Source organism: Micromys minutus (assembly GCF_963924665.1).
Source record: "Micromys minutus genome assembly, chromosome: 4".
NCBI classification, from domain to species: domain Eukaryota; kingdom Metazoa; phylum Chordata; class Mammalia; order Rodentia; family Muridae; genus Micromys; species Micromys minutus.
The window spans coordinates 63,895,140-63,907,176 of NC_137973.1; the positions used below are offsets into that span (position 1 = coordinate 63,895,140).

Genomic DNA, 12,037 nt, shown 5'->3' on the forward strand with positions numbered 1-12,037 from the left:
GTTTGTCTTCTTACAAAATGGTGGGTTAGTGCTCTAAATGGATTTTATACTGCACATAAAACCCAGACTTTGTAGCTCAGTTTTAAAGTGTTGCCAGAATGTCGTTTGCTCATGCTTTGGATGCATGTAGCTGAGATAATAGAAACTTAATAGTTGCATGGAAATGTGAACGAGCCCCAGCATTCAGTCTGTTGAGCAGATCCGGCACCAGCAGAAAGTGCCGCAGATACACAGAGAAAAAGCCTTACAGTGTGGAACCACTGTCTGTTCACACACCCAGGCTTCTACAGGAAGATTCAAATGACAGCACCAGGATTGCCAGTTTTAGGTGATGAGTGAGCGTCCTGCTCACCAGTTTCCAAGCAGAAAACAGTTGCCCAAACAAGGAAGGATGTAGGCATAGCATCTGTCAGTCTTAGTGTTTAGTCAATTAAAAAAAAAAAAAAAAAAAAAAAAAAAAAAAAAAGCAGGGTATCCACCTTTTAAATTAAGTATTTGCAATTTATAGCATCTAATATTTCTGTGCTTGGAGGTATGAAGCACAGCCCTCCACGGGTAACGTGAGAACTGTTCACTGAGCTCTGCTTGGGGCACTTGGGCGGCTGAGTTCCTGTTATCGCACACTGGCACATGGGAGCCTCTTAGATGGATAAGGTGTCTAGGTATGGACTTTCTCTGGCCTGGCTAGTGATCTGTTTTTTTGTTTGAAAGGGAATTTGCTTAAATAAAGTGGATTATATGAATGATAACAATGCCACAGTGTTTCTGATAGCTAGGTGAGTCAGTGAAAATCCTGAGGAATCCCAGATAAAACAATCCACGTGTCAGGGACTCTGCATTCTGCTCCTTAGGTAGCCACTCTCACTTTGTGCTGGCATCAGCCCTCTTGGGCATTTAGTGCTGGTATTGGAGACTGAGGTTTGGATTAGAACGTGGTAGAAACTGGCTGTGTCTGCATTTAAAATAAAAAAAAAAATGTGTATGGGTGTTTTGTCTGCAACTATGTCTGTGCACCATGTGTGTGCCTCGTGCCTGCAGAGACCAGAAGGCGGCATTGGATCCCCTGAAACTGGAGTTAACAGATGGCTGTGCGCTGCCATGTGGATGCTGGGAATTGAATCCAGATCCTCTGGAAGAGCAGCCAGTGCTCTTAGCCACCGAGACACCTCTGCGGCCCCGTGTCTGCGTTTTTAAGGCTCCCTTTGTATTTCTGTGAAGTAGTTGCCTCATCTCTACACAGAATCTTCATGGAGCTCACCTCCGCCGAGCAGGTGCTTACTGTTCCCCTTGAGTCATCCCCCTGGATTCATGCTGTTTGTGCTAGTTCCACAAACATTAGCTTTGCCTCTTCAGAGGGAAACGGAAGCAAACTCCTGATCTTTTATTTAGCATTGCTTATCCACTGGAAGAAACACGTATCACATTGGAAGGCCAAAATTCATTTAAAAGGTTGTTAGATACGAATCTGCAAAGGGAAGAATTTTGTTGAATGCATGTGATGAAAAATTACTCTGACTGAAAAAATAAAATACTTTCCTCCTTGATCTTGAGAACGTGGTTGCATCCTCCATGTTGATACTTGAAACCAGCATGTGACTAAATTTGCATATTTACTGAAGCATACTGTTTGTGAACAAATTCCTTCCCGACAGCGTTTGGGCTCACTTGTGTCACCTCTGCCTCATAATAGTCACCTTGAAGACACTCAGCTTTTCCCACAGATCACGTGTATTTGTGGGCTGATGTGGCCTGGTCAGGGGGAGCCTTTTGTTTGTAGAAACACTGGCTTCTTTGCAAGAACTTGCTCTGTTCAGGACAAGCAGAGTCAGATAGCGGTGGACATCCCCTGTGTTGTGTTCCTGAGGATGGCTTGCTCCTGTTTGAGGAAAGAGTACTGCTCCAACACCTTCAGCCATGTGCTTGGAACATTGCAGTGGGCTGGTCATGCTCCCGTGAATCATTGGTTTTTGGGAGGTGCATCTTGGGATGCTGGCAGAAGAAACGAGAGCTAGAAATGAAAAGACATTGTTGTATTAGATGGAGTTGAGAAGGCTGATCTACCGAGTGCCTTTCTTTTGACCTCTCTAGATTGTCTACAGTTACCTACCAATAAATGTGGGAGAAGGGGAGAATTCCATTCCCCCCACCACAAAGTACCCTTCCTACCCCTTCCACTGTTAACACAGCAAAGAAAGGGCAAAGCAAGCAACTTGGAAGCTTGGCTGTTCCCAAGGTAGGGCTGAGACTGGCTTTGTGGACACCCCATGGCGTTTATCCCCACATGGTACTCTGTTCTTTACAGTGCTAAGGGCTGTGAGGGACGGAAGTGAGGGCAGCTCTCCGTATGCTGCAAGAGGACTTGAAGAAGTGGCTTTACTGATGTCCGCATCTCATCAATAGAACTTTCTTTCCCAGGCAAGCAGAAGTGCTGACTGTCTTTTTTGTCAAGAACATTATCAGTGCACTGAAAGATCTTACACTAACTAGAAACCCTTAGAATCAAACCCTTAGAATTATAAATGTTTAACAGAATTTATTTTAGAAGGTAAATTATAACACGGTATTTGGTAAGGTTTCATAGCTTAGTTTTTAATGGGGAAAACTAAGGTATATTTCTGGAGTTGGAGTTCCATTTGATTTTTTTTATGGACTTGGAGAAATGACTGTTTCTGTTCTCATTTCTTGATTAGTAATGGTCATTAGTACCTGCCTTAGGTTAGTGTGAGTTTTGTGAGCTAATGGACTGACATGAGGAGCTAAGGTTAGACCCTAGCATGTGGCAAGCTCAGGGAGTATTACCATCTTCATTTGTTACTGGTGTGCCGAGTGCACTGGAAGGCGTATAGCGGGAATTTGCAGAGGGGCAGACAGTGGTAGTATCTCCTGCCTTGATGGGTGTGTCAGGACAAGCGAGCAAGTCCATGTGAAGCCTTTAGGAAATGTGTGTATCCCTGTAGAGGTTAGCCTCTCAGTTCAGACACCATGCCTCTTCATTCTTCTGTCAGCCCTGGGGAGTGCGCGCCTCAGCAGAGGGACCAGGCCTGGAGGGGAGGAGGCCCGCTCAAAGCTGTGTATTTAGAATTGGAGCACAGATTGCAGATTCCTAGGTAAGAAAATGTTCTTAGCTTTCTTTTCTTCTCTCACTACAGTAGCAGTGAGAGCATCAGGAGTAACTGACCTATAGTTTCCTGCTACACCCCCAACCCCGTCTCCTTTTGGCTTGAAGATGTGTCCCTTAAACTTTGTGAATAGTTCACTGACTTATGTGTCCTTTCTGTGAACCTTACTGTAGTTGTCCTTACAGAAGCCTAATGAGTACCCCACCTTTTATGTAATTGATACTTTCAGCATTTATTTCCCTGAGTAGAGGATTTTTGGTTCTTTATGCTGCAGCTGCCAAGAATATGTATGGCTTAATGTGACTTCGGGGACTCGTGTATCTAACTGAACGTGTGGAGTGTACTCATCTGATTGAGGTGGGTCCTGTCCCTCAGGGACAGGGGTTTCTGGACTTTCACAGGCTTGGTAGAGAATGCTGACAGGGCCACGCACCCTGCAGTGTGCCCATGGCAGAGAACAGTTAGACAGAGCCATAGGCGAATGACAGAGGATTTGGGGTGCTCATTCCTACTTCTGCCAACCACTCTTTTCTCACTGAAGTCCATGAAGAGCAGTCCCCATATAAACTGCTGACCTGAAGCTTCTCCTCGCCCCTGAATGCTGACACACACGCAGTTTGTTTTGGGTTTATTTATGTGGGGAAGTAGCTCACCTTATGAGCATATGGTTGCGTGTGAAATCCACCAAGTCAGACTAGAGGCAGCTGAAGGAGCTGGGCTTCCTTGGTTCACATTTTTCTTTTAATGACTTGCTATAGTATTTCTCCTCAGCAAATACTAATGATAATTGTCTACAGACAATATGGATGGTCTGGGAGGTCTAAGCGGAGTAGCTGGCAGTTTGTGCCTCACATGGTGCTCCCCGCTTTCCTCCTTGATTAGTGGGGTGCTCCAGGGACAGGAGGCTCCGAGAAGTGCTGTTGTTTTCTAGTACTGGTGCTGTGGGCTGAGCTGGCTGTTTTAGCTGGCTGTGGTTTTTGATTTTGTTATTTTTTTTCCTGTATGTGTAGTCTTTCCTACTCTTGGGTTTATTGTGAGAAGGTCAGGGGCCTCCTTGAATATAACCGTAGGAGAGGTCAGGTTTTGTCACCTGATTGAACTGAACTGTGTTTCTCTCTGTTGTGCTATTGTGGGAGCAGAATGTCTGAGAAAATAGTGCTGTAAGCCACAATTACTGTCTAGATTCTCACTCATCATAGGAATGACTTTAATAGGTACACCCTGTCTTCATGTGCTCTTTTGGCATAGATAGGTGAATAACAATTTCTTTTCTTTTCTTTCTTTTTCTTTCTTTCTTTTTCTTTCATTCTTTCTTTCTTTCCTTCTTTCTTTCTTTCTTCCTTTTCTTTCTCTTTTTATCTTCCTTTCTTCCCTTTCCTCCTCCTCCTCCTTCTCTTCCTCCTCTTCCTCCTCATTATTTTTACTTGCCCTGCTGATTAAGGGCAGTGGTGCCCAGATAGCCTTCTGAGCTCAGTGGAGTATGGAGGACTTTCTTCATTTGCAGAAAGTCCTCCTTTCTGACCTTGTTCAGCTACCCCTCTCAATCTCTACCTGCAGAATGCCACATAGCTTTTGTTCAGACTACAGGTTCAACTTTCTCCTGATAAGAATTCATTCCACTAGCACCTGAGATTCCTGGACTGCTTCCTTGTGCTAATAAGGCTTTTCAGTACTGTAAGCCTTCAGCCTTTGTCCATCCTAGATATTCTGACACCTATCCCCAAAATTATGTAAGCCTTGAATCATCCCAAGTAAAGTAGTTCTGCTGGTCATGGGGTCATTATTTACCATACAAACTCAGGGCTTCCAGCCCCCATTTCCCATCCCTGGGTACAGGGAGGGTTGTATGTAGGAGAAAAAGAAAGTTGATATGAAATGGGTGTTGTGAACCTGTGTGGAAATAGTTCCTCTGGGCAATTCCACTCTTTGTTGTCATGATCCCAGCAGTTCAGTTCAATAGCAAACACCAGCCACGAATCAGTAGGAATCAGTAGCAGTTGCATGATCCAGCAGAAACAGCAAGGCTCCACCAAATTGACAAGAGTCAGTAGAAGTGGCCAGAATCAGCCAGAATACCAGTTCTTTGGTGTGTTCTCTCTATGAAGGGAAAACCAATGAAGACTATTGAAGACCAACAAAGATAAGCAAAGTGTTGTAAGATGTAGCAATGGAAGAACATTCTCTCACTGTGGGGTTCCCTTTATGTTCTTTCTAACCGTTCTGTGCCCTCTCAAGTGTCTGTTTTTAGCACACCACATGCCCTCTCACAAGGCAGCTTCCAGAAAAACATGTGATACAACTGAGTTGTTAAGAAACCAGAACATTCCCTTTCAGAGGTTCACCATTATTATTATTATTATTATTATTATTATTATTATTATTATTATTATTATTATTATTATTATGATGTCAGGTACCACTTTGAGCTCATCCCTTAGATGAGTCATCTTTTGAGAAATGTGTTGTGAGGCAGTTCTGTGGCTTTAGAGTCACTAGGCTACAGTTCCTTGTGGCATTGCTGTCATAGACCAGTCCACCATTAGCTGACAGACTTGATATTAAAAAGAGTTAAAGAAGTTAAAAATAATTCTACCTCTGTAGAATTCTTTATAGTAATGTGTTGGGAGCAAGCCATGTAAAGATCTAGTAGCAGTCTAAGAGGTTATGTTATATTGTGCACACAATTCTATGTACCTGCAAACACTTTGCTCTGCTCTGTGCTTACATGCACAGTTCATGGAGGATAAACAGGAAGAAAGTCTGTCTCAGTGTCATATGTGGGTATTTAAAACTTAAGTCCAGACTATTTTATGTTGGGTTAGAAAGTACTAGTTTTCAGTGATTGTGAGAGGAATTTGACACATTCTGGGATATCAACTTTATGAATAAAATGGTGTTTTAGTGACACTAAGGATAAAGGTACACATGGAACATGGGATAAGATAATGTGTTATATGGTTGTTTTGTGTTTGAATTCTTTGTTGTATTGTATCTGAGGGTAGCTATATTTACAGTTGTATGTTCTGACAGTAGGACTTTATTCTTTCCCACTAGATAATGGAGCATGGTGCTGACTTCTTGAGTGTGGGTACTTGGGAGTAGACCAGTTACTGTTCGGGAAGTGGAAGAGGGCGCATGGCCCTAGAGCCCCCTTTTCCATTAGAAATGCTGATTTTTCTTGGTCTCTTAAGGATACCTGCATTGTTGGATGACATGTCTAATTGCCCTCTTGTTGTGAAGGACATAGTCCCTGTGGATGCCTCCTACGAAGTGAAAGAGCTGTATGTGCCAGAGAATAAACTTCACTTGGCCAAAACTGATGCAGAAGCCTTACCAGCACTGAAAATCAATAAAGTAAGTTCTCTGCTGCTTTTCAAAGCAAGCGATGCAGCCTTCTGCAGAGCTGTGAGCATGATGAATGTGGGGCGTAATGGTGTGTTTGAAACCAGCGTAGCAGTAGCAGGGTCAGGGTGTTGTGGTACATATCACAGTTCCTAAGGATGGGCAATGTGTTTAATGGGGTACAATAGACCCACATTGCCATGACTTTGATTTGCTTTTAGTCACAGTTGTTTATTTTGAAATATCAAAGGACAAAGATTATGTGAGATTTTGGGGCATATGAGAAAGGACTGTTTCTAAAGCATTAAGAAATGCTAATTCATAGTAATTAAAATGAACTTTTACTCTTTTAAACATGTTTCTCAATTTCCTGTTCAACACTTGACTCTCCCTTATATTAAGAAAAATGGACACGTTAGGAATGGTTCTGTTGTACAGCTCTGCCGAATGGTATCATTAGGTGCCTTTTCCAATTCACAACTGCTGGGTTAAACCAGGCAGCATGAGAGCAGAAACTGCGACTTAGTCTCAAGTCTTAGGAAACTCTAAGTTGTATAATGTCTACATGTTTTAAAAACAAATATAAAAGAAAAACAAGGGAAACCCCAAAAAGGTAAGGAATAAGAGTCTGGAGTAGCAGCTGGCTTTTTCTTCAGCCTTTCTTTCATAGTAACAAGATTCTAGAACATTTGAGAAAGTGTTACCCCTCCGTATTGAGGATGAAGAACTGAACTTAGCCTGGACAGAGACTCCTACATGGTGTTCAGATCTTTGATAGGATGGTCTTGATGGGTTTTGTGTGGTTGGGTCTCAGATGATGAGTGTCAGGAAGAGACAGTGTGAAACAGAGCTGTTCTAGAGTTTGTACAGAGAGGGAAAGAGAGACATATCAGTGCAGGAGTTTGCAAATCTGTTCCATTTACAGTACCCACAAGACATGCGGCCTGTCTGTGCTTCCTCACAAGTCCTGTTTGGTCATTGAAGGCTAAGGCTTCAACATCCGGCATTTGCAGGGATACAGGCGTGTAGCTCCTGACAGATGTCTGCTGTAGTTGAGACAAGCAATAACCACTGTCAGGGGCTTAGGAAAACTAAGAAAGAAAATCTTGAAAGTGGAAAAATAGTCTCCACACAGAGTTTCTCCTATGAATCAAGGCTGTGTAACCCCTTGTGTCTCCTTGCACACACTGGTCATCATGATTTGGGATTAAATGTGAGACTCCATTTCATTGCACACCATTGGCCATGCACTCGCCCTCCTCTCATTTGGGATCCATTGCTGAATGATGTACTCAGTTCACAGGTTCTTTAGTGTTCTCAGGGGATGTACCACAGGTCCTTAGGCTAAAGCAATAATGATCTTTGCAAGATTAAGGTATGGGGGAAGAGACTTTTTGGTAAGCATTTTGTTTAAAGTAGCTTTTGATTTAGGATAATGACTATCATCAACTATCTAGATCTTCACTACCTGCAGTTCTGGGAACTTGGCAGAATTGTAAAATTTCCATTGCCGTGGAAATTAAATGTGATGCAATCTGTATTTGTTTGTTTGCTTTGAGATAGGCTCTTACCATATAGCCTGACTGACTGGAGACTGGTTGTACTCAGCAGGCTGCTCTTGAAGTCACTGAGGTTGGCCTCCTGCCTCTCCCAAGTTTGCACCCCCAAACCCATCTAGCAATCTATAGTTTAACATTCCTTTTGGAAGTTGTCTGATACACGTTGACGTTTGAGATCCACTGGCTTAGGCGAGGCTGTCACTGGTAAAAGCGTGTCTCAGGTGATGTGTTATAGATACACTAGAAGATAAGCTTGTTCTGATTTTTTCTTTGATTTGCAGGACCCACGACCATTACTGAAATGTCTGTTTCTATTTCTTTCAGAATTAAAAGTGTCATTTTTTTACTGCTTGGGTTCATAAATACTGGAAATAAGTTTTTATTTTATTTTTTTATTTACTGTCTAATTTACTAGGTGGATATGCAATGGGTGCAAGTTTTGGCAGAAGGTTGGGCAACTCCTCTGAACGGCTTCATGAGAGAGAGGGAATACTTGCAGTGCCTTCACTTTGACTGTCTTCTGGATGGTAAGGTAGTCCACATCTAAAGTTGAGTTGTGTGGGGAGACAGCATGGCATTCTTCCTGGGATTTGTCATGTTTCATGAAGGTAGTCATGGTGTCTCTCAAGAGAGTAGTCATGAAGACTAAGCTGTTTTGGCTCTGAATATTTTAAGTGAACCATGGGATCTCGTTTCCACTTTCCCTTCCTGTGATTGTTACTCATTGGGGATGGGGGAGGACAGTTGTCGATCAGTTTAGAAAGTGAATCATAAAAGCACATTGTTTCCTTGAACCATGCCAGCCTACCCACGGTGGCGAGCTGCCGCCTTCAGGGCGCACATCCTGAGCTATTCCTCTCCGAAACCCACGGACTCTTGGGCTGTTTTGTTTGTGTGTTTGTTTTCTGTAAAAATTAAGCATTATATTTTGATTGTCCTCCTTGGAGTTAGCTGTTTGACCCAGCTTGGAATTTAGTGCACATTGGCTTATTACGTGCTCATCTTAATTCATAATTTCTACTAATTTCAAGAGTGCGTACAGATCCATTCACAGCTGACAAATTTTGTCCAAATATTTTTTTTGTCCATGACTTTCTTTTACACAGCACAATTACTTAAATGTATAAATTCAAATAGGAATTTAACAGTTGAACATGGTGGCATACCAGATACCTTTAATCCTAGCACAGGCCAAGAAAAGTAGATCTCTATGAGTTCAAAGCCAACCTTACCTATATAGCCAGTTCCAGGACTTCCAGGAAGCAAAGCAAAACAGAGGCAGCATCAGAGATCATAGGCTGAGAACAGAGCTCGTGCCTTGGGCTCACTGGTAACACACTTTAGATTAATTGGAGCCACTGATGACTGCTTTTGTTTCTTGGCCAGTGACAGCTGACATTGGTTTGATTCTGATTGAATTAAGAATGCAATTAAAAATGGGGTGGGAAGTGGCTTCATGGGTAAGAGTCCAGGTTGCTAGCACCTTTGTAAAAGTTGGGCGTGGCCATGTGTACCCGTGACCCCAGTACTGAGGAGTAGAAAGAGGCAGATCCTGGGAGCCTGGTGGCCAGTCAGCCTTCCTGAAATGCCAGTTTAATGAGAGCCTTTGTCTCAAGGGAACACGGTGGAGAGCAATAGAGGACAACACACAGCATCCCCCCTGGCCTGAGCATACACCTACTCACATGCACACAACGCACACACTAAGTAAGTAGATATCTTTGTCAGGGATACAAATAGTTATTAAAATCTTTTCAATAAAGATTAAAATTTTCCTAGAAAGGTCAAAAATAGAGTTCCTGGTCTGATTCATTTAATGGAATGTACAGATTATTTTTGATAGTGACAGCCACCTGATGCTTCCTCTGTAAACTGTTTCTTTTACTTTTATAATTCTGTATAATTTTTTTTCTCAGGCACAGTTGGATGACTTATAAGAATTATATATGAGATAATGTTGGTTCTTTTTGTTGGTGTTTTTTTGACAGCATTTCTTAATGCAGCTAGCCCTGGCTGGCCTCCACTCTGTGGACTAGGATGCCCTTGAACTCACAAAGATCCACCTGTCTCTGCCTTCCCAGTGCTGGGATTAAAGGCCTGTACCATTATATATTACCCCGCTGTGTTGTTTTCTTTTGTTCTTCCTTCTTCCCCATCCCTACTTCCTTTCTCTCCCATTTCCTCCTCTCTCTTCCCCTTCCTTCCTCCCATCTCCTTCTCCCTCCTCCTTTCTCCCTCACTTCTTCCTTTTCACCTTTTTTTCTCATTTTCTTCTCTCTTTTTTAACTTCCCGAATAAATTAGTTGCTCTTCTGATTATTCTGTGTTGGGCACTCGGTGACAGTACAGTGGTTCTTTAACATTTTTTACATTGCACAATTAATAATTAGCTGTGTGTATATGTTCCCTTGCGGGCATCTGTCGTCTTTCATGCCCCAGACACATGTGAGGACAGAAGACAATCGTGACTGTCAGTTCATCCCTTCTACCATCTGGGTTCCAGGGAACCAACTCTGCCTGGTTTGGTGGCAAGTGTCCTTAACTGTTGAGCCCCGTCACCGACTCTGGTTCTTTTAGGAAACTTGTTCTTTGACTTGTGTCTGGGAAGACAGGGTGACTATGCTGAGGCCCAGTGAATGAACTGTGCCCGTGTGTGTCCTGCAGGAGGCGTCATCAACTTATCAGTGCCTATAGTCCTGACAGCGACGCAGGAGGACAAGGAGAGGCTGGACGGCTGCACAGCGTTCGCTCTGGTGTACGAGGGCCGCCGCGTGGCTATCCTCCGGAATCCTGAATTTTTCGAGCACCGGAAAGAGGAGCGTTGTGCCAGACAGTGGGGAACAACATGCAAGAACCACCCCTATATCAAGGTCTTGACTCATCTGACAGTCATGTTTGTGTTGAAATGTGGCCATTGCCTGTGTGTTAATTGCGTCTCTGGGTTGTGTGAATTTTTGCAGAATTGAGACTGGATCTTAGATGAGTGTAATGAGCAGATGGTCTTGTCATTCTGGTTCATGTAAATATTTATTCAGTGACTCTTTGTAGTCTTTTACAACCATTGATGCTGGGGATTAACTCCAGAGCCCTTAGCATGCTAAACCTGCGCTTAGCTCTGTGTGTATATACAGTATGTTAGAATGTTGACACACAGTTAAAATACAGACAGTTAAAATGCTTACTGTGTTCTCTTGTGGTCTAGTGGTCAGGAAAGATTTTTATTGTTGCTTTTTGTTTGTTTGATTGTTTTTTCTTTTCTGGACAGAGTTTTTCTGTGTAGCCCTGGCTGTTTTGGAACTCACCCTGTAGACCAGGCTGACCTTGAACTCACAGAAATCCTCCTGCCTCTGCCTTCTGAGCACTGAGGTTAAAGGCATTTGCTTCCACTGTCCAGCTGGTAGGGAGGATAGTAGCTGTGTTCTCACGGGGAAGACTCAAGGCTGGCTGCAGTGGGAACCACACCAGGACTGCTCGATGGTTTTACTCTAACACTGTATTCTTGTGGAAAGTCAGACACATGCCTCATCTCCCCAGAGCGCTTCCCTTGTCCACTGAGTGTGGACATGTCAGCACGGAAGGCAAATATCTGTCAGTTGTTTGGTGTTTTTAAGTAGACTCTGAGCTTTAGACGAAATGAAGTCAGTCAAGCACTAACACAGTGTGGGGAAGGCGGCGTCAGCCGCATCCTGCAAGTGTGGACCCTGTGGGCTCAGACGTCCAGATGCAGGGCAAGGTGAGTGAGGGTAGATAGAACGTGAGGAACTGTGCGTGAATTCGTCAGTGAGCTTGACAGATTTTCACACCCTTGATTGTCAGCGAGCATTAGTGTGAAATGTTTGAAATTGGAAGACACACAAGATGAATGCCCATAGGTTGCACATCACTGTCAACCAGCGTCTAGTAACAGTGAGAAAAAAAAATGCTTTATTTAAAACTGAGGAAGTAACAGTCATTCCCTTTTTTGGTTGTTTTTCATAAAGTCATCCAAATATTGTGTCACAAGTATTTTAAGAAATTA

At 43.1% G+C, this 12,037-nt stretch overlaps 1 protein-coding gene across 1 annotated transcript in view; it reads left to right on the plus strand.

Moving 5' to 3' along the window:
• Window positions 1-12,037, plus strand: part of PAPSS1 (3'-phosphoadenosine 5'-phosphosulfate synthase 1) — a 72,888-nt gene that overhangs the window by 26,479 nt on the left and 34,372 nt on the right. The window contains exons 6-8 of the mRNA XM_080916435.1: window positions 6,360-6,473; window positions 8,436-8,547; window positions 10,684-10,889. Of these exons, the coding sequence (XP_080772561.1) occupies window positions 6,360-6,473; window positions 8,436-8,547; window positions 10,684-10,889 (432 nt within the window). The remainder of the gene's footprint in view (window positions 1-6,359; window positions 6,474-8,435; window positions 8,548-10,683; window positions 10,890-12,037) is intronic.